General features: G+C 50.8%; 1 protein-coding gene and 1 pseudogene across 3 annotated transcripts in view; one reads left to right on the top strand and one right to left on the bottom strand.

Annotated features, from left to right (window-relative positions):
- ADCY9 (adenylate cyclase 9) overlaps positions 1–6,866 on the bottom strand; it is a 146,912-nt gene extending 140,046 nt beyond the window's left edge. The window contains exons 1-2 of one of the 3 annotated variants that reach the window (XM_030798060.1): positions 6,353–6,866; positions 4,415–6,150 (exon numbers count right to left, since the gene is read on the bottom strand). In XM_030798060.1, coding sequence (XP_030653920.1) covers positions 4,415–6,107 — 1,693 coding nt within the window. In that variant the 5' untranslated portion in view covers positions 6,108–6,150; positions 6,353–6,866. Of the gene's footprint in view, positions 1–4,414 lie in introns of all 3 variants that reach the window. The other 2 variants (XM_030798058.1, XM_030798059.1) reach the window with 2 other exon arrangements.
- A 15,341-nt stretch (positions 6,867–22,207) lies between these two features.
- Positions 22,208–22,405, top strand: LOC115831297 (annotated as a pseudogene).
- Positions 22,406–22,663: the final 258 nt, after the last annotated feature.

Below are 22,663 nucleotides of genomic sequence, written 5' to 3'. Positions count from 1 at the left end.
CTTAAAAATTCTTGTCCCCTATTACAAGAGCAGAGATTTTTGTCTGTTTTGTTTATGGCTGTATCGCCAGAACCCAGAACCGTGCCTGGCACAGAGAAAATGACTCGCTGAATGAACAAGCAAGCCAGGGGTTCCGGGCCTCCGTACTCTGCAAGCCCATCCTGCATTCTCCATTCAGACCATAGCAACTTCAAAGGCCCCTCACCCATTCCTGACTCCACATTGTCGCCAAGTCACTTCCAGAAACTTAAAATGCCATTTCCCATTCACATGGTCAAGCCCTTCCCCTCCTGCCAGTCGTTTGTTTAAATCTGGCTTGCAGTCCCATCAAGCTGCTCTTCCTAATGCCACTCAGATCCCATCACCTCCATCACTGCTGCTGTGACCTTGGACGGGGCCACCATCACCCCTACCTGGGATTTACTCAGCACCTCATTAATCTCTTTCCAACCCACACTCACTAGCTCTGAAAGAGTGAACTTTCTAAAACTGCAAGTCAGATCACCTAAGCCCCCTGTTGAGTGCTTCCCTGACACCTACAGGATCAAATCCAAACTCCTTCCCACGCTACCCATGGCCTTCCTTGTCCTGATGAACGACTAACAATCGCCCGCCCCCACAGAGAAGCACGGGGCCCAGCCACGCCCACCTCTCCGCTCTGCCCTGGGGCTCTTCTGTCCACCTGGAGAACCATGGCTTGATCTCAGGACCCAGCTCCACCGGGAGCCCCCTCTCAAGCGCTCCCCACTCCCGGACATATTCCACAGCATTTTTAACCGTGAGCTCACGGAGGTGGGGAACTATTAACACAGGGCAGGCAAGCCCCAAAGTGGGGCCGAGCCCAAGAGGGTTCTTGGCTTTGCGCAGGAAAGAATTCAAGGATGAGCCGGTGGCAGGAAAGAAAACAGCTTTATTGAAGAGGCAGGCAGTGTTACAGCTCCGTGACTGCTCCTGCAGAGCTGAGCTTTCCCAAAGGCGGAAAGTAGCAGCTCAGGGCAGTTTTGCAATCACAATTATATCCACTTTTTTTTTTTTTTTTTTTTTTTTTTTTTTTTGAGACGAGGTCTCGCCTAGGCTGTTGCCCAGGCTGGAGTGCAGTGGCCATGATCACAGCTCACTGCAACCTCCACCTCCTGCGTTCAAGCGATTCTTCTGCCTCAGCCTCCCGAGCACCTGGGATTACAGGCGTGCACCGCCACACCAGGTTAATTTTTGTATTTTTAGTAGAGACGGGGTTTCACTATATTGGCCACAATGGTCGCCAACTCATGACCACAGTTGATCCACCCGCCTTGGCCTCCCAAAGTGCTGGGATTACAGGCATGAGCCACTGCGCCCAGCCTTACCTTATGCCTACTTTTAATTTCCTGTAGAGTAAGGGGCAGCTTAGGCAGACATTTCTAGGAAAAGGGTGGTGGCTTTTGGGTTGTCAGGTCATGGCCATGGAAAGAGGCAGTAACTCCGGGTGTGGCCATGAGGACAGTAAACTAACATGGCACACTGGTGGGTGTGCCTTGCAGAACGCTGCTTCTGCCCCATCCCTGTATTAGCTAGTCCTCAATTCAGTCTGGCATCTGCACCCCGCCTCTGGAGTCGAGTCCCACCTCCTACCTCACGATCACAGATCCTCCTCCACATCCACAGTGCCAGGTGCACAGTCAGTGCCAGAGGCACAGCACAGATTTCAGGGTGAGGGAATATGCAGAAATCATGAAACTACCCTTCTGCAAAGCCTGTTCAGATAAATTCGAATAAGAGGAGCTTCCTTCTGTGCTCCCAGGCTAGTTCTAGAAGCCCCTTCTCATTCTGTGGATGCCCATTCCTGCAGGGCGCTACTGGCTGCTTTTTAACCCTGGGATCGAAAAGGGGGTAAGAGGGAAAGGCAAATACACCCAGTATTGGGGGTTTGTTTTTGTTGTTGTTGTTTTTTAAGACAGAGTCTTGCTCTGTCGCCCAGGCTGGTGTGCAGTGGCGCAGCCTCGGCTCACTACAACCTCCTCCTCCCGGGTTCAAACAATTCTCCTGCCTCAGCCTCCCGTAATACCCAGTACTGTATAGAGAAAACATCTGCCACCAGCTCAAACGCAGAGGCTAAAATCGATCTTACATGTAGATAAGCTTAACTATGTGTGTGAAAGGGTCTTCTACAAACTGTGCTGTCATCTCAATTTAGCTTTGTAAGGACAGTTTCCAAAAGGGCCAGGAAGTTGTGTAGACATACTCTATTCCCGGAGTCCTATCCACAAAGGTTTGCAAAATGAGCTCAAGAAAACAAAATCGTGGTCTCAGGGAAACAGCTAAAGTAAAGAATATCACATTTAAAAAATCAGCAGCTTAGCTAACTAAGCCTTCTATCTTCCCTACTCCCTACAGTACTAAAACTTTTATAAATATACAATGTACACAAATGTCAAGAGAAGTTAATTTACCAAATTTACACTATTTGAGGTTTAAAAAAAAAAAAAACACACAAACCCACTCTAGCATTTTTTTTTTGGCTCTGTGTCTGAGACCCCTGATCTACAAACTTAAAATAAAACTACTCATAAATTCACAAAATAGGTATTCAATGACTTGGCAATTTCCAAACATACTTAATAATTACACCCTTTTCATTTTTGAAATTCGAGTAATACAGCATACAAAGTACAGCTTACAAAACTGTTCTCATTGTCCTGTGGGCCAACACATTTAATTTAATGTACTGCCGCCCAGCTCCACCATCCCGCAGTCTCCAAGGACAGAGCTCGCAACACCTGGGCCCTAAAAATGCCAAGGTGTCAAGGAGGGGGTTACACCCACAGCCCCGTCCACTGACATCTTCAGGCTCAAGAGCGAGTGCCACCACCCTACATGGAAAAAACACTCGTCACGGCAGCGTCTTTCAAGTGAACAGCAAAGTATAGTTTCTGACCTCGTCAACATACTCCTTAAAGTGCTCTAGGTTAGGGGAATTCTCGGGTGAAAATAGTTGTCGTCTACATCCATAAAATCTTCAACAGCAAACTTAGTAAAATAAAGAAAAATCAGAAGAAAGATGATGTTCCCTTGCCAGAGAACAAATACATAAAAGATACAGGAGCTCAGATCACAAGCCAGAGAAAGAGAATGCCAACTGGGTACATAGGATGATCTCACACCAACGACCTATGCAGGCCCTACCTCAAGCACTGGACGTCTCTGACTGACACTATTACTTCTGCCGTCTCTGATTGAAACTATTATTTCTGCCGTCTCTGACTGAAACTATTACTTCTGCCATCTCTGATTGGAACTATTAATTACTTCTCCTTCCGAGGATTCCCTTTCCTGAGGCTTTTAACTGTTTAAGTATGCAATGTGTGGGGACCACAAAATACAATACAGCTTAACAAAAGCAGGCTTTTAAAAAAATCAGTGTTATTTTCTCTACATACTTCCAAAATAGATGTTCCCCTCAATCCTGAAGATTTTAGTAAAACATAAGGACTGTTTAAAAAGGAGGAAGTGGGGGAAGAAATGTAGCAGATTACTTAAAATCTTTCTTTTTCGTCCTACTTATTTTAACATCATTTTCCAGATCTCAAAGACTGTTGTCCTATATCAGAAAAAAGAAGCAACCCAGTAAAAACATCAAGAGTAGCAGTAAGGAGCTTCAAACCAGGGACCAGGCACCACATCCAAACCTGAGAGGCTGAGGGAGGGGAATACCAGCTCTCCTGCGGGTAGGTTTCTCCTTCCAAATCACCTGGTGGCTGGAGAAACTCAATATTAAGCTCTTCACTTACGGCAAATACTATGATAATAAAATATCCTTAAACAAATGATGGCTGAAAGCTGGAAATGCAAACTTTAAAAAAAAAAAAATGCCTAGATAAAAGGCAGTGTGTACTCAGAGGTAAGCAACTCCGTCTAGTTCTCCAGAGACCTGCAGGACTGCGCCGACTTCCTATCCCTATTTTGAGGATAAGCAAAGTGAGGCCTAGAGAGGAGAAAGGTTTTATTCTCCATGTTTTCACAAAAAGGGCAGAGAGAAACATTTGGATGGGACTTCAGGGTGACCAGATGAAATGCAAAGGCAATTTCCTTAAGTGCTAAAAAGTCCTGAATGCTGAAGGGCTCCACACACTTACATTCACCGGACGTGCCCCCACATTTCTGACAACCAGTGCTTATGCACGTTCAAAGTTCTCCTTCCTTCTAAAGGTCGCATCTAGGTCATCTCTGCACAGCGTCCCTTTCTGCAGTGTGAACAGATCTGTGATATTTGACCCGCTGGAGGAAAAGTCACAGTGTCCCTGAGATCCCCCCATGGTAAGGCATTCTGAAATACCTGAGCTGCCTCCAGACACTGAGGCTGGAAGATTTTTTTTTTTTCAGTTTAATACAATCAGGATCAGGGAGGGGGAATGCCGAGATAAAGAAGTGCACATACCTTTCAACTGGTCAGCAACCACGCTCTGGCCCAGCCGTTCGGTAACCTTCCCATCTTCCATTTCGTACCGGTCGTCTAAGTATTTTGCGGTGGCCTCAGAAATGTGAACTTTGCCGGCCACTCCCAGCTGCTCCATGAGATTGGCCAGGTTCACATCGTTGGACCACACGTCAAATTTAAACCTCCTCATGCCCAGGATGCCGCACAGGACGGTGCCCGTGTGCACCCCGACTCTCATGTTCACCATCTCCTTCTTCTCCTGGCAGAACTGCTCGATGGCCTTGATCATGCCCAGGCCCATCTCGATGCAGCAGTAGGCATGGTCGGCCCGGGGCTCGGGACAGCCCGCCACGCAATAGTAACAGTCTCCCAGAGTGCTGATTTTCTCACACTTGGTCTCCTCACACAGGCGGTCGAAGCGACCGAACAGATCGTTCAGGAGACCCACCAGGGCGTGGGCGGACTTGTTGGCACTCATCTTGGTGAAGCCCACGATATCTGCAAATAAAATACTGACTTCTTCGATCTGCTGCATCTTAAAAGGGCGGAAGGCTATAGGAGCTTTTTGGATGGAAGACTTTTTCTTCCTGTTCTTGGGGCTCGAGGTGGCATGCCTCTTGACAGAATTCTCACTCTCCTCATCCCCCTGCTTCATTAAGTCATCGGCTATGATTCTTGGCATCACGGAATGAATCATCCTCTCTTTGAGGGCTTTTTCCACTTCCAGGTCCTTCCCGTGCATGATAGATTGCCCTACCTTGAGGAAGGTGCTCCTGGACCTCACCTGGGACATGACGAACAGGTGGACACCGATGGCGTGGATGCAGCCGTGGAGCAGCGCCCTGCTCAGCAGCTCCCAGTGCAAGGCCCCGGCTCCGGGCGAGGGGAAGCAGGCTTCATCCCGGAAATGGTAGCCAAAGGTCTCGAAAAGGACAGAGTAGGCCACCCCCAGACACAAGCTCAGGTACAAAGGTAAGTGCATGACGGTATAGAGCAAAAAGAGCACTTCGATGCACATGGAGAAGCTCCCCACTTGAGATAAGCAAGCATCTGTGCGCTGGGCTGTGGCCGTAAGGTTGGAGCTGTCGCCGCGTCCTGAGACAGGCGTCAAGACCTGGAACTGTGCAGCCAGCGTCAGGGCGAACACAAGCAGGGTGAGAGCCAGCGAGGTCCACGCGTAATGCCGGGCGTACAGCTTGGTGAAGGTAAACAGAAAGAAGCCCACACACACCAGGAGGAAGCACAGCGCGGGGGCGACCATGACGATCAGTCTGGATCTCATGTGGACCGCAAAATAGATGCTCCACAGAAGGCAGGCGAAGCCGATGTAGAAGAGCGCATACCGGAACCGGCGCTGGGTCTGCGGGAAGCAGCGCTCCAGGCAGGCCTCCTCCAGGTTCACCGAGTCGAACTTAGGGTCCCACCAGCGGCTGGAGGCCCTCTCGAACAGCTGGGGCAGCTTCTTCTGCCTGCGCAGCCGGCCTCCGCCGCCCACTCGCCGGGGGACGCCCCCGGAGTCCCCAGAGCTGCTGCAGCTGGAGGAGATGCTGTATTTGCAGTGCTTGGGGTGGCTGTTGGAGGACAGCTGCTTGGGGTTGATCTTGACGCGCACGCTGTTGCTGTCCCCGCTGGAGTCGCAGCTCACCTCGGTGCTGTGGTGATGCAGCAGCTGCTGGTGGGGCGGGGAAGCCATGTTGTCGAGTCCTGGAGCCTGCCCCGGCCGGGGTCACCAGTACCTGCCAGCAAAACGGGGAGAGTTAGCGGCGCTCCCACCTAGGCATGCACACCTGGAGGCCCGGGACCTGCTCCTGTCCTAAGGGGCGGCTCCAGCACCCGACTTGGACAGGCACCATCTGTTCCTCGAAACTGTAGTTCCCGGCTCAGCCGTGCCCCCACCGCCCCCACCCTCGAGGCGGACAAGAACCGCTCGGGACGGACCTAGAGAGCCCGGGGGTCCCCGCCGCGTGGCCGCCGTGGGTCCGGGACCGCTTTACTCGCTCGCCTTCCGCGCCGCTCGCCCCGAGGGTGGCCCCCGCGCCGCGCGGCTTCTCCTCCTCGCGCGCTCGCCTCCTCCAGCTGCGGCTCCGGAGGGAAGTTCAGACCTTGAGCGCTCCCAGCTCCGCGAGCCGCCTGCGCACAAACAACTCCGCCGGCGGCGCGGAGCCCTCCATCCTGCAGGAGCCGCGCTCCGATGCGTCAAAGGCGGCGCGCGGCCGGCCCCGGCCCCGGCCCCGAGCCGCGAGCTTCGGCGGGCGCCCCCGGCCCGCGCTCCCAGGCTGCCCCCCGCGCTCCGGGCCGGCCCTGCCCGCGGCGGCGGGCGCTGGGGGTGAGGGCGCCCCGGGCTGCGAGTGCGCGGAGCCCGTCGGCGCAGCCCGTCTAGCAGGGCCTGCTTCCCCCCGAGTGCGCCGCCGCCCCCGCCGGGGCCGCCGCTGTCCCGGGACCGAGCGCGTGGAACCACCGGGCGGCGGTGCAGACGCTGCCGCAGAGCAGGGCTCCCGCGACGCCGGCAGGGACGCCCGCCCGCCCGCGCCCACGCCGGGGGCCGCCTCCCCGAGCTAGAGATGCGGCCGCCGCCGTGTCCCCCGCGGCCGCTGCCTCATGTCGGAAGAGCTGCCGCCGCCACCATCTCCGGCCCCTGCCCCGCCCGCTGTCACTGACAGACGCGCGCCCGCACCGCCCCTCGCCCAGCCGCAGCGCGCACGCGCGGCCCGCGCACGCCGCCGCCGCCTCCTGGCCCCGGACACGCGCACGGGCCGCGCGCCGCCCCGCCTTGGTGCGCGCGCTGGGTCCGGGGCTGCGAGGCGGGGCGGGGCGGGGCGGAGCGGGGCGGGGCGGAGCGGGGCGGGGCGGGGGCGCGCGCTCGGCTCCGCCCTCCGCCCTGGGCGGTGCCGCTCCTAGGCCGCGCGCTGCGGACTTTGTCGGCGCTCCGGGCGCTGCGGGCCGGGCCTCCCTCGGCGCCCCAGAGACCGCAGGCCGCCCGGGGTCCCGACCCTGCGGAGAGACCTCAAGGCGCCTGCCGCGGAAGGAGCCGCTGGGCGCAACGTTTGGGAAATCAAAATGTTGCCTTCACGCTCGGCGCGCCTTTGGGATAAATCGAAGTTTGCAACCGTTGGATTTCCCTCCCGGGAGGCTCCCCTTGCTCCGTCAGCAATGAATGCGGGCCCCGGGGCACTCGGCCTGTCCTGGACCTGCTCACGGGGCGACCTTCGCGGGCCAAGCCTCCAAAGCTGGGCCCACCGACGACCACTTCCCCCGCCCCAGGGGGAGTTTCCCTTGCTGTCCTTGAGCCCTTCTCCCCCTCCTCATGAACTACTGCTTTTCCTTTTACACGAATGAGACTTTCAAAGGAGTCCGCGTCCCATAACGACAGTTCTGCATTGGCCTCCATAAACATTGCCACGTGTAAATAAAATCCTGTTCTCCCTAGCATGCAGATCCCGACCCCTTCTCCCCACACTCCACAGTGCCTCCTGCCAGTCACGGGGCTGTCTTCCATCCCCTCCCTCGCCTGCCAGGCCCAGCGCCGGGGCCCACACCAGGTCTCACTGTTGAACTAGAAAATAAAAGTAAAATGTGATCTGTCCATGCAATGGAATATTATTCGGCTACAAAAAGGAATGGAGCACCGATGCGTGCTGCAGTGTGGAGGAACCCGGGAAACGTTATGCTAGTGAAAGAAGCCAAACACAAAAGGCCACATAGCATATGATTCCATCCAGATGAAATGTCTCGAATTGGCAAATCCGTAGAGGCAACACAGATTGGAAGTAGCCAGGTGGTAGGGGAGGAAGATAAGGAGCTTGGGGTTTCCTTTTAGGATGATGAAAAAGTCTAGAAATGATCCAACAGGATGAATCTACATACTGCCCTTGAATCATACACTTTAAAGTGGTTTAGGCCGGGCGCGGTGGCTCAGGCTTGTAATCCCAGCACTTTGGGAGGCTGAGGTGGGAGGATCACCCGAGGTTGGAAGTTCAAGACCAGCCTGACCAACACGTAGAAACCCCATCTCTGTTAAAAATACAAAAATTAGCCCGACGTGGTGGCACATGCCTGTAATCCCAGCTACTCGAGAGGCTGAGGCAGGAGAATTGCTTGAACCCGGGAGGCGGAGGTTGTGGTGAGCTGAGATCGCACCATTGCACTCCAGCCTGGGCAACAAGAGTGAAACTCCATCTCAAAAAATAATAATAAAATAAAATAAAGTGGTTTAAATGGTAAATGTTATGTTGAGTGTATTTTACCACAATAAAGGAGGAAAAAACTAAAAGTAATATATTGCGGTGGTATTCCTGCAGAAGTGTGTAATCTCAGTCCAATCGCAAGAAAACACCAGACAAACCCAGACTGAGACCTGTTCTACAAAGCGATTAACCAGTACCCATCAAAAGTGTCCTTGGACACTTTTGGGTCATGAAAGACAAAGACTGAGAAACTGTCACAATCTAGGAATCGTCCCTAAGGGGATAGATACAACAACTAAATGGAACATGGGGTCCTGCTTGGGAACATGGAACAGGAAAGGACAGTAGGAGGAGAGCGGGCGAAATTCACATAAGATCTGCAATTTCCTGGTTCTGATCCTCCTACTATGGTTAGGTAAGACATTAACATTAGGGGAAGCTGGGCCCCGAGCAGTGGCTCACACCTGTAATCCCGGCACTTTGGGAGGCTGAGGCAGACAGACCACGTGAGGTTAGGAGTTCAAGACCAGCCTGGCCAGCATGGTGAAACCCCATCTCTACTAAAAATACATAAATTAGTTGGGCGTGGTGGTGTGCACCTGTAGTCCCAGCTACTCAGGAGGCTGAGGCACGAGAATCACTTGAATCCAGGAGACAGAGTTTGCAGTGAGCCGACATCGTGCTTCTGCACTCCAGCTCTGGGCAACAGAGCAAGACTCCATCTCGGGGAAAAAAAAAATTAGGGGAAGCTGGATGTAGGATATAGGGAAACTCGCCAGTATTTCTGCAACTCTTCAAGTCTAAAACTATTTCAAAATAAGTTTATTGAAAAATTTAAAAAATAGACCTTTAATGAGCATCAGTTGTATGCCAGGCACTCTCACACATGAGGTTAAGAAACGCACGGTGCGTCACATGCATTCGCTTAGTAAATGGGATAATAATAGTGAACTAACATTGACCGAACATGTCATAAATGCCAGAAACTACTCGACATTTTCACCTGTGACACATTTGGTCATTGCCGCAACCCTCTGAGGTAGATACTATTGTCCCTTGTTTAGAGATGTGAAACCCAGGATTGAAGAGAAACGCACCCTAGGTCTCCCACTAAGGGTGATGAGTTCAGATGGAAAACCAGATCTCAGAATTCTGAGGCCATGACGCCCTGCGTAACCGTGGCACTACCCTCTGCAAGCCTCACGATGGCCCAGCACAGACTGTACCTGTCTCATCCATCAGCCCAGCTGGACGGGAAGCCCTCAAAGCCAGGACTCACAGCTTCCGTCTCCCCTCCCTGGCTGCAACACTGTGCTCCCCGCTTCCTGGTTTCCTGAAACGATCTGAAAGTTCGCCTGTCTGCACTTCTCTCCTCCTCCCCAAATCATTTGTGGTAACTTACGTGTTTGTAAGTTAGTCATGTCGGATTTTTAGACACAAGTAATGATCATACTCACCTCCCTACTTCTCTGGCAGCAATTCGGCCACATTCCCTGCTGTTGAAACCAATAAGCTGACAAGCCTCCCCAGTCTCCAGGTCAGCGTGTGAATCATGCCATCAACCCCGGCGGACTGGGGATGTGATGCCTGGCACTGTGTGTCAGGCCCTGGAGGTACAAGGATATGCCATCCGTATCTTTTTCTTTTCTTTTCTTTTCTTTTTTTTTTTTTAAGACGGAGTCTCGCTTTGTCACCCAGGCTAGAGTGCAATGGTGCGATCTCGGCCCACTGCAACCTTTGCCTCCCGGGGTTCAAGTGATTCTCCTACCTCAGCCTCCAGTGTAGCTGGGACTACAGGCACCCACCACCATGCCCAGCTGATTTTTGTATTTTTAGTAGAGACAGGGTTTCACCATATTGGCCAGGCTGGTCTCGAACTCCTGACCTCATGATTCACACGCCTCGGCCTCCCAAAAGTGCTGGGATTACAGGCGTGAGCCACCTCACCCAGCCACCATCCGTATCTTTAAGGGGCTTAGGAACGATGTCCAGGGGAAGGGGTTGAGTTAAGAAGATGGGATCAATTAGGCTTTCTGAAGGATTGGATGTGAAGGAGAGTTCTATAAAGGAGGTTAAACATCTTCTCATAATGCCAAGACCCGAAGGGAAGTCACTGGAGGGTTCTGGGTTCTTCTTCTTGACCACCCAGAAGCATAAAGGTACCTGATTCACAGAAGATACGGGGCAGATGCAACAGCTTTCTTCAAACACCCAATCCAGGGTGCTGCCAAATCCACAGACAGTTTCTATTTTCCATCTGTGCTGTGTACAGAACTCCCACCTGGACACAGTGGGAATCAGAATGTATCCATGCAAACTCTGCAAAAGCTTGCAGAATGCCTTGCCTGCCTCAGTGTCTCCTCCTCACCCTCCCTCGCATGCAAATTCACATGATGGGTGAGGACCTTGGCCCCAGGATATCAGAGGTCAGACTGGGTGGCAACCATGATAGGCTTTGAGATAAGTTGCATAATGATTGAGTTGTAGCCATTTTCATCACACAGGCCCCTGAGGACTTGGCAGTGCCTACGTGATTTTCATTTGTCAGGTGGACAACAATCTTGGAGAACCATCTGCTGGAAGAGGGGATTCCCTGCTATTGCCTGATCATGCGTCCAAAACTGCAGTTACAAGCTTTGAGTCTTTTTCCCTTTCAGCTGATGAGGGTGAGTTTGTAGGAATGTACCCACTTTTTTTTGTTGTTTTGAGATGGAGTCTCACTCTGTCGCCCAGACTAGAGTGTAGCAGCATGATCTCAGCTCATTGCAACCTCCATTTCCCAGTTTCAAGCAATTGTCCTGCCTCAGCCTCCCAAGTAGCTGAGACTACGAGCATATGCCACCACACCCAGCTAATTTTTGTATTTTTAGTAGAGGCGGGGTTTCACCATGTTGGCCAAGCTGGTCTTGAACTCCTGACCTCAAGTGATCCTCCTGCCTCGGCCTCCCAAAGTGCTGGGATTACAGATGTGAGCCACACGCTTGGCTTTTACCCACATTTTTTCCCTACCATTGACTGCCTTGATCCTGGTGGCTGTTCACAAGTCTCCAGCAGCTACCTTCACATTGACAAGAGGATCAGGCATCTCAGCAAAGCAAAAGATGTTTTGGAGAAGATCACCAAAATACCTGCAGGTGCCTCCATAACCAGATGTATTCCATCTAGCCACATCCATAGATTCTAAATCCAGCCGTGCCCAGTTCAGAGGCCAATACATATTCATTGAATGACTGCATATGGGAGTTATATTAATATATTTTTATTTTTTAAAAAATGGGTTCAACCACGAGGCGGAGCTTGCAGTGAGCCGAGATCACGCCAGTGCACTCCAGCCTGGGCGACAGAGTGAGACTCCATCACAAAAAAAAAAAAAAAGTTTCAAGCAATTCTCCTGCCTTAGTCTCCAAGTAGCTGGGAATACAGGCATGCGCCACTACCCCCAGCTAATTTTTGTATTTTTAGTAGAGACAGGGTTTCACCATGTTAGCCAGGCTGGTCTCAAACTCCTGACTTCAAGTGATCCACCTGCCTCCACCTCCCAAAGTGCTGGGATTACAAGTGTGAGCACCCAGCTGGCAATCACATTTTAAGGTAAGGAGGTGCCGATTGGTGGCCCCAACAAGATGAGCTTAGCTGAAAGAGCAGATGGGAGATTCGAAGTAAAGCATGGGGTCTGTCACTCAGCTTTGTCACCTGGTATAGCTCCTGCTGGAGCGTCCATCCCATCTTGTGTAGAATAATGGTGAGGAGCCCAGGATTGGGTGTAGGAAAAACTATGCAAGAGCTGTGAAGTGGTTTGAACGGTGCCCCCTCAAAATTCATGTCCACCAGGATACTCAGAATGTGACCTTATTGGGAAATGGGCTTTTGCACACATAATTAGTTAAGATACAGTTGTACTGGACTACGATGGCCCTAAATCCAATGAGTGGCATCATTTTAATAAGAGGAACCGGGCACGGTGGCTCATGCCTATAACCCCAAGGCTTTGGGAGGCCAAGACAGGAGGATCACTTGAGCCCAAGAGTTTGAGACCAACCCAGACAACAGAGTGAGCCCTGCGCTTTTTTTTTTTTTTTTATTTGAGATGGGGCCTTGCTCTGTTGCCCAGGCTGGAGTGCAGTGGCGTGATCTTGGCTCACTGCAACGTCCTCCTCCCAGGCTCAAGTGATCCCTCCACCTCAGCCTCCTGAGCAGCTGGGACCACAGGCATGCACCACCATGCCTGGCTAATTTTTGTATTTTTAGAGAGATGGCGTTTTGCCATGTCACTTAGGCTGGTCTCAAACTCCTGGATTAAAGCAATCCACCTGCCTTGGCCTCCCAGAGTGCTGGAATTACAGGTATGAGCCACCACACCCAGCCCAAAAATGTTTTTTAAAAATTAGCTAGGTGTGGTGGCACGCACCTGTGGTCCTAGCTACTGAGAAGGTTCAGGTGGGAAGATCACTTAACCCCAGGAGTTCAAGGCTGCAGTGAGTTGTGATTCCGCCACTGTATTCCAGCCTGGGCACCCTGTCTCAAAATAAAAAATTAAAGTTAAGGCCAGCGTGGTGGCTCACGCCTGTAATGCCGGCACTTTAGGAGGCCAAGGCGGCTGGATCACGAGGTCAGGAGTTCGAGACAATCCTGGGTAACACGGTGAAACCCCATCTCTACTAAAAATACAAAAAAATTAGCAGGGCATGGTGGCGGGCACCTGTACTCCAAGCTACTCGAGAGGCTGAGGCCGGAGAATAGTGTGAATCCGGGAGGTGGTGCTTGCAGTGAGCTGAGATCCCGCCACTGCACTCCAGCCTGGGGAACAGAGTGAGACTCCGTCTCAAAAAAAAAAAAAAAATTAAAGTTAAGAAAAGAAAAAGAGGAGGAAAAACACAGAGACACGCAGGGGAAGAGAAGACAGATAAGACAAAAGACATATAAAGACAGAGGCAGAGATAAGAGTGATGCAGCCACCAGCCAAGGAACCCCAAGCCATCCTGGGAGCCTCCAGAGGCCGAGAGAGGAAAGGCAGGATCCTGCCCCAGAATCTTCAGAAGAAGCATCGCTCTGCGGACACTTTGATTTCACACTTCTGGCCTCTAGAACCGTGAGAAAGAGAAATAAGATAGATGGGGCCAGGCACAGTGGCTCACGCCTGTAATCCCAGCAATTTGGGAGGCCGAGGCGGGTGGATCACCTGAAGTCAAGAGTCTGAGAGCAGCCTGGCCAATATAGAGAAACCCCATCTCTACTAAAAATACAAAAATTAGCCAGGCGTGGTGGTCAGCACCTGTAATCTCAGCTACTTGGGAGGCTGAGGCAGGAGAATCACTTGAGCCTGGGAGGCGGAGATTGCAGTGAACTGAGATTGCACCACTGCACTCCAGCCTGGGCAACAGAGCAAGACTCCAGCTCAAAAAAAAAAAAAAAAACAAGAGTAATGGAATTTTCTGGTCTCTGCAAGAAAATGAGAACAGCCAAGAAAGCCAGCATCCAAATAATAAAGAGTTTCAGAAAGAAGAGAGAACACAGACGAGAGAAACTACTGAAGAACCATTCAAGAAACGTTTTCCTAAATGAAGGATGCGATTGAAAAGGGCCAGCAAGTGGCCAACACAATGACTGGAAAGAGACCCACACCAAGACATAGCACAGTGCAACTTCAGAACTACAGAGAGCTACAGGGAGAAGTTCCAGAGAGAAAAAGCAGGTTTCAAACAGGGTGGAGAATGACGATGACACCTGCATGCAACCATCTGGGGATGGGGAAGGGGTGCAGACAGGCATGTAAACCTCCCAGGGTGATTCTCGTAATCACGTGTTGTTTAGAACAATCAGGCCACGTCATTTTGTTGGGGATCCCACCCCTGTGTCACCATCTGCTGTTATTTTTCCTTGGATTAATTAGTCAGGTTTTCCAGAGAAGACCCTTCCCACCTGCTGCCACTCAGCTGAGAGGGGCAGAAGGCTGGAAGTCTCAGCCTTCACTTTCAAAACCTACGCTTAGCAAACCATCAGTACGGATAGTTTCAATACTATTCGCATGCTGCCAACCTTTACCCTGGAGTCCTATGGCAGTCACTTGCAGATGGGGCTGATCTACCATGATGAACCTGAACTTCCTTGGAAGCACGCATCTGCAGCCAGCGTGGGAGAAACTCGCAGGCTTGTTAGGAAGATGCGTGTTTATTTTAGCCATAGGGTAGTACCAAAATATCATTAACATTACTCAAAAATAAGTTTGCCAGCTGTGTGCGGTGGCGCATGCCTGTAATCCCAGCACTTTGGGAGGCCGAGGAGGGCAGATCGCTTGAGGTCAGGAGTTCAAGACCAACCTGGCCAACGTGATGAAACCCCCATCTCTCCTAAAAATAACTAAAAATACAAAAATTAGGGGGGCGTGGTGCCACACACCTGTAATCCCAGCTACTGGGGAGGCTGAGGCAGGAGAATTACTTGAACCCAGCAGGCAAAGGCTGCAGTGAGCCAAGATCACGCCTCTGCACTCCAGCCTGGGTGACAAAGGGAGACCCCATCTCAAAAAAACACAAAATAAGTTTGTGAGCCAGACAAATATGATCGCAATGCCAATAGATAATATTTTTTTTTTCAAACTGAAAAACTCCAGGAGAAGCCAGGCATGGTGTCTCATGCCAGTAATCCCAACACTTTGGGAGACCGAGGCAGGAGGATTGCTTGATCCCAGGAATTCCAGACCAGCCTGGGCAACATGATCAGATTCTGTCTCTAGAAAAAATTTAAAAATCACCCGGTCATGGTGGCACATGCCTGCAGTCTCAGCTGCTCAGGAGGCTGAGGTGGGAGGATCGCCTGAGCCCAGGAGGTAGAGGCTACAGTGAGCTGTGATTGCATCACTGCACTCCAGCCTGGGTGACAGAGTGAGACCTTGTCTCAAAGAATACAAATAAAATCAATAAATAATAAAAGTCTTATTGCTCTCAGTAGCCATAAGCTTATGGTTTTCTAGGAATCATGTTTTCATTTGGAACAGCACCCACATGCTCTCAGATGCAGCCATGAGCAGCTATCCAGGAGGAGGAGACAGTGGATCCGCATTCTGTATTCTCTCTGGGTCCCTCCCCATCTTGCGGTGGTTAGGCATGGGTCTTCTTTGGCAATTTATAGTGTTGCTGAGAGACACACACACTGCTGGAATAAATCACTGGGCGTCTGTGCTGTGAATTCAGCCCCGAGGAGCGTGTGGTTAATGGACCTTATTTCAACACTCTGAGTCGGTCTGAGAGAAGTGTGCTCTCTTCCCAGCACGTAGCGGGTTCCAGGTAGGAGGTGAGCAGGGGCAGGAGGTGGAAGCTGGATGGCTTCCCAGCTTCTCCAGGGCCAGGTCTTCATTAGTGTGGCTTCATTATCGCATGTACAGTGCTTTCCCAGAATATCTGACACATCCATGCTCAAATGTAAGTACAGAACCGAATCCGTAAGGCATGTAGGAGTTACTACCAACTTTCTGCAAGGGCACCATTTGACCCCTTTGCCCTTCGTAACCTAGGGCACGCATCATCCCATTTGGAGGGAACCTTAAGGCCATCACAGCTGGAAATGAAACCGAGAGTATCTCAAAGTAGCCTCAAGTCCAAACGTCGTTCTAAATCTCCAAAGGCCTAGGGGATTTGGGGCCTTGATGGGAAAAATCAATCCCCCTGCATCACACCACCACGCCCAGGCACTGAACGCTTCACTGTAGCTTGCTCTGGCTCAGTTCATGGGAGCCATGGAAGGAGAGGGGTGGGTCTCTGGGTTCACACTGTGTTGAGACAATCTACTCTTACTCCAAAGAGCTATTCAGGCCAAAAAGAGTTGACTAGGGCTTGCAAGGTCTATAAGCTTTTTCTAGTCAACCTAATGCTTTTTTTCCAAGATGGAGTCCTACTCTGTCACCCACGCTGGAGTGCAATGGCATGATCTTGGCTCACTGCAACCTCTGCCTCCCAGGTTCAAGTGATTCTCCTACCTCAGCCTCCCTAGTAGCTGGGATTACAGGTGTGTGCCACCAAGTCCAGCTAATTTTTGTATTTTTAGTAGAGATGGGGTTTCACCATGTTGGCCAGGCTGGTCTCAAACTCCTGACCTCAAGTGATCTGCCCGCCTCAGCCCCCCAGAGTGCTGGGATTACAGGCATGAGCCACAACACTCAGCCAACCTAATGCTTTTTGGGCCTTAATTCCCTGATAAAAACTGGAACTCTACTTTTAGTCTATGTCTAAAATACTTTAGAGACTATCAAACTTTAGAGACTATAAAAATAGCTTTGTATTGATATTGAAAAAAGAAAGTCTTGAGTTCTAGGAATGACAGCTGAGTACCACTGAGTTCTTCCTAGACCCCATTCTCCACCCCAGCCCTTCAAGTAAATTAACCCAATTTAATGAAACAAATCCTGATTGTACTTACTAAGTCAAAGCAATGTGGTAAATTGCTGAATACTAAAGATAAATGTAAAACTAACCTGCTTTCCTATGTATAATATTGTTCAGCCTTAAAAAGGAATGGAATTCTGACACGCTATAACATGGATGAACCTGGAGGACATTACGCTGAGTGAAAGAAGCCAGACCCAAAAAGACAGATACTATATGATTCCTCTCATATGAGGCACTTAGAGTAGTCAAATTCATAGAGACAGAAAAGAAACTGCTGGTTGCCAGAGGCCAGGGTGGACTAATGGGGAGTTATTTAACCGATAAAGAGTTTCAGGTTTGTAAGATGAAAACACTTCTAGAGACAGATGGTGGTAACCACTACACAACAACGTGAATATACTTAATGCCACTGAACTGTACACTTAAAAATGGTTATAGAGCGGGCAGGGCACGGTGGCTCAAGCCTGTCATCCCAGCACTTTGGGAGGCCGAGGAGGGTGGATCACGAGGTCAGGAGATCAAGACCATCCTGGCTAACACGGTGAAACCCTGTCTCTACTAAAAATACAAAAACATTAGCCTGGCATGGTGGTGGGCGCCTGTAATCCCAGCTACTCGGGAGGCTGAGGCAGGAGAATGGCGTGAACCCAGGAGGCAGAGCTTGCAGTGAGCCGAGATCGTGCCACCGCACTCCAGCCTGGGCAACAGAGCAAGACTGTGTCTCAAAAATAAATAAATAAATAAAATGGTTCTAGACCAGGTGCAGTGGCTCACACCTATAATCTCAACACTTTGGGAAGCCAAAGTGGGGAGTATCGCTTGAGGCCAAGAGTTCAAGACCAGCCTGGGCAACGTGGCGAGACCCCTGTCTCAAAAAAATAATAATAATTTTTTTTTGTAGAGATGGGGTCTCACTCTGTTGCCCAGGCTGGATTGCAGTGGCACAATCTCGGCTCAGTGGAACCTCCACCTCCCGGGTTCAAAAGATTTCCGGATAATTTTTGTATTTTTAGTAGTGACGGGGTTTCACCATGTTGGCCAGGCTGGTCTTGAACACTCGACCTCAAGTGATCCGCCCACCTCGGCCTCCTGAAGTGCTAGGATTACAGGTGTGAGCCACCACGCGTGGCTAAACGCTTTTTTTTTTAATTAGCCCGGTGTGGTGGCATGCACCTGTGGTCCTGGCGCCTCAGGAGTCTGAGGCAGGAGGATCACTTGAGCCTGGGAGTTTGAGGCTGCAGTCAGCTGTCATCACATCTCTGCACCCCAGCTTGGGTGACAGAGTGAGACCCTGTCTCAGAAAAAATGTTTTAATGGTTATGGTGATGTTAAGGGCAGAATTGTGCCCTTCCAAAATCCAGATGATGAAGTCCCCAACCCCGGTACCTCAGACTATGACTGCATTTGCAGATAGGGTCTTTGAAGAGGTGATTCAGTTAAAATGAGGTCATTAGGATGGGCCCTAATTCAATATGACTGGTATTCTTTCTTTCTTTTTTTTTTGAGATGGAGTCTCACTCTGTCGCCCAGCCTCCGCCTCCCAGGTTCAAGCGATTCTCCTGCCTCAGCCTCCCGAGGAGCTGGGATTACAGGCGCATGCCACCACGCCTGGCTAATTTTTGTGTTTTTAGTAGAAATGGGGCTTCACCATGTTGGCCAGGCTGGTCTTAAACACCTGACCTCAGTTGGTCCGCCTGCCTCAGCCTCCCAAAGTGCTAGGATTACAGGCATGAGCCACCACGCCCTGCCTATAACTGGTATTCTTTTTTTTTTTTTTTTTTTTGAGACGGAGTCTTGCTCTGCCACCCAGGCTGGAGTGCAGTGGCGTGATCTCAGCTCACTGCAACCTCTGCCTCCCAGGTTCAAGCGATTCTCCTGCCTCAGCCTCCCGAGCAGCTGCGACTGCAGGCACGTACCACCACGCCTAGCTAATTTTGTATTTTTAGTAGGAATGGGGTTTCACCATGTTGGCCAGCCTGGTCTCCAACTGCTGACCTTGGGTGATCCACCCAACTCAGCCTCCCAAAGTGCTGGGTTTACAGGCGTGAGCCACCGTGCCCAGTCTGTGACTGGTATCCTTTTTTTTGAGACAAAGTCTTGCTCTGTCGCCCAGGCTGGAGTGCAGTGGCACTATCTCAACTCACTGCAACCTCTGCCGCCCAGATTCATGTGATTCTCCTACCTCAGCCTCCCAAGTAGCTGGGATTATAGGTGCGTGCCACCACGCCTGGCTAATTTTTCTGTTTTTAGTAGAGACGGGGTTTCAGCATCTTGGCCAGGCTGGCCTTGAACTGACCTCGTGATCCACCCATATGACTGGTATTCTTATAAGAGGAGGAAATTACGGACCAGGCACAGCGGCTTACGCCTGTAATCCCAGCACTTTGGGAGGCAGAGGCGGGCAGATCACAAGGTCAGGAGTTGAAGACCAGCCTGGCCAACATGGTGAAACCCCTTCTCTGCTAAAAATACAAAAATTAGCCAGGCGTGGTGGCGAATGCCATAGCTGTGGTCTCAGCTACTGGGGAGGCTGAGGCAGGAAAATCACTTGCACCCGGCAGGTGGAGGTTGCAGTGAGCCGAGATCAAGCCATTGCCCTCCAGCCTGGCAGTAGAGTGAGGCTCCGTCTCAACGAAAAAAAAAAAAGAGGAGGAAATTAGGACATACAGAGGAGAGAAGGAAGATGATGAGGAGACACGGAAAAGACAGCCATCTATGAGCCAAGGAGAGAGGCCTCAGAAGAAACCAACCCCGTCCACACTGTGCTGTCAGCCTTCTAGGCCCCAGAACTGTGAGAAAATACATTTCTGTTGTTTAAGCCACCTCATCAGCAATACTTAGATATGGCAGCCCTAACAAGCTAATCCAGGTGGTAAACTTTCTGGTATGTGTATTTTACCACAATTAATAATAATAATAATAAATGGCTGGGCATGGTGGCCCATGCCTATGATCCCAGTGCTTTGGGACGTGAGGCAGGAGGATTGCTTGAAGCCAGTTGAAGACCAGCCTGGGCAACAACACAAGACTCCATCTCTACAAAAAAAATTTCTTTTTTCTTTTTGAGATAAGGTCTCACTCTGTCTCCCAGGCTGGAGTGCAGTGGCACCATCTTGGCTCACTACAACCTCCGCCTCCCAAGTAGCTGAGATTACAGGTTTGTGCCACCATGCCAGGCTAAATTTTTTTTTTTTTTGAGATGGAATCTCACTCTTGTCACCCACGCTGGAGTGCAGTGGTGCAATATCTGCTCACTGCAACCTCTGCCTCCTGGGTTCAAGCCATCCTTCCAACCTCAGCTTCCCAAGTAGCTAGGATTACAGGCGTGTGCTACCACGCCTGGCTAAATTTTTTATATTTTTAGTAGGGACGGGATTTCACCATGTTGACCAGGCTAGTCTCAAGCTCCTGATCTCAAGTGGTCTACCCGCCTCAGCCTCTCAAAGTGCTGGGATTACAGGCGTGAGCCACTGTGCCCAGACTAAAAAACTAAAAAAAAAAACTTAGGTAGGTGCCATGGTCTCTGCCTGTAGTCCCACCTACTCAGGAGGCTGAGGCAGGAGGATTGCTTAAGCCCAGGAATTGGAGGCTACTGTGAGCTATGACTGCAACACTGCACTCCAGCCTGGGCAACAGAGCAAGGCTCTGTCTCTAAATAATAATAATGAAAATAAAATCATAAGCCTAAGAACAAGCAAGTGGAAAAGAACCACCACCTGCCTTCCTAGAGCACACAGACTTCCCACAGCTCAGAACAGAGCAGGCCATGGTGAATGTCATTAGAAAGGGACCTGGGGGCCGCGCGCCGTGGCTCACGCTTGTAATCCCAGCACTTTGGGAGGCCGAGGCGGGCGGACCACGAGGTCAGCAGATCGAGACCACGGTGAAACCCCGACTCTACTAAAAATACAAAAAATTAGCCGGGCGTGGTGGCAGGCGCCTGTAGTCCCAGCTACTCAGAGAGGCTGAGGCAGGAGAATGGCGTGAACCCGGGAGGCGGAGCTTGCAGTGAGCCGAGATTGCGCCACTGCACTCCAGCCTGGGTGACAGAGCAAGACTCCGTCTCAAAAAAAAAAAAAAAAAGAAAGAAAGGGACCTAGGAGGGTGCAGAAAGACAGGACGTTCATGTGGACCGAGCAGATTTGGAAAAGCATCTTTGATACAGGAAGGGTGAGCACGGTGTCTTGAAACAGGTGGTAGGACCCTACCAGGCAGCCACGGGGCTAAGAGGAAAGAGTTCCACAAAGAAACGCACTGTGGGCCAAGGAGCAGGGCGCATTGTGAGAAACAGCACGTGGTGTGGCCCGGGCAGATAAGTGGCCAAGCCAGGAGGTGCAGGGCTAGATAAGCAGGCAAAGGGGTCAGTAGGTAGGGCCAGGCTGAAAGCTCAGGATGAAAGTCATTCCAAATTCTGCCCCTGCAAGGAAAGCTTTTTATTTATTTATTATTATTATTATTTTTTTTTTTACTTTTTTTGAGACAGAATCTCACTCTGTTGCCCAGGCTGAGTACAGTGGCATGATCGCAACTCACTGCAACCTCAACTTCCCCAGGCTCAAGTAATCCTCCGACTTTAGTTTCCTGAGTAGCTGGGACTGCAGGTGCACACCACCATGCCCAGCATCCTTTTTTTTTTTTTTTTTTTTTTTTTGGAAGAGGCACGGTCTCACTATGTTGCCCAGGCTGGCCTCCAACTCCTGGGACACAAGTGGTCCTCCCACCTCGGCCTGCCAAAGTGCTGGGATTACAAGCATGAGCCACTGCACCTGGCCTGAGAAACACTATTTTTAAATTTCTACTTCCCGAGCAGGGTTGGAGAGTGTGGGGCTGCGCCTCCCCTAAAGGCACTTGCCAGTGCAGTCCTAGTAATCGCTTCCTGCTCCTCGCCTCCTCCGCTGGCTCCCTGGAGTCCTTGCAAGCCAGTCTCAGGCTGAGTTTCAGAAAGCTGTGGAGGGCTGGGTGTGGTGGCTCACACCTGTAATCCCAGCATTTTGGGAGGCCAAGGCAGGCAGATTACCTAAGGTCAGGAGTTCCAGACCAGCCTGTCCAACATGGCAAAACCCGTCGCTACTAAAAATACAAAAATTAGCGGGGCATAGGTGGCATGCACCTGTAATCACAGCTACTCGGGAGGCTGAGGCAGGAGAATCACTTGAGCTGGGAAGAAAAAAAAAAAAAAAGATGCGCGGGATATTAAGCACTTTAAGACCAAGCCAGCCGATGATGACATGCTGTTCCTCTACAGCCACTACAAACGAGTGACTATAGGCAACATAAATACAGAACGGCCCAGGATAGTGGACTTCAAGGGCAAGGCCAAGTGAGATCCATGGAATTAGCTGAAAGGGACTGCCAAGGAAGAGCCCATGAAAGCTAAAGCTTACGTCAACAAAGTAGAAGAGTTAAAGAAAAAATTCAGAATATGAGAGACTGGAATTGGTTGCCAGCCATGCCTTTGTCCTAAAATGAGACAATGCCTTGTTTTTTCTAACACTGTGGATGGTGGGAACTAGTGGAAAGAATCAGTTAACCCATCCTCAATGCTACTCAGGATAAAGTTCTAACAGATTAGGGGCTAAAACGATTACTGACCTTCCCTGAGTGGTTTTTATCTGAGATCAATTAAAAGTGTATTTGTGGCCGACTGTGGTGCCTCACGCCTGTAATCCCAGCACTTTGGGAGG

This window comes from Nomascus leucogenys, chromosome 18 (genome assembly GCF_006542625.1).
Source record: "Nomascus leucogenys isolate Asia chromosome 18, Asia_NLE_v1, whole genome shotgun sequence".
Taxonomy (NCBI): Eukaryota; Metazoa; Chordata; class Mammalia; order Primates; family Hylobatidae; genus Nomascus; species Nomascus leucogenys.
This window is presented reverse-complemented; position numbering and strand designations above follow the sequence as displayed.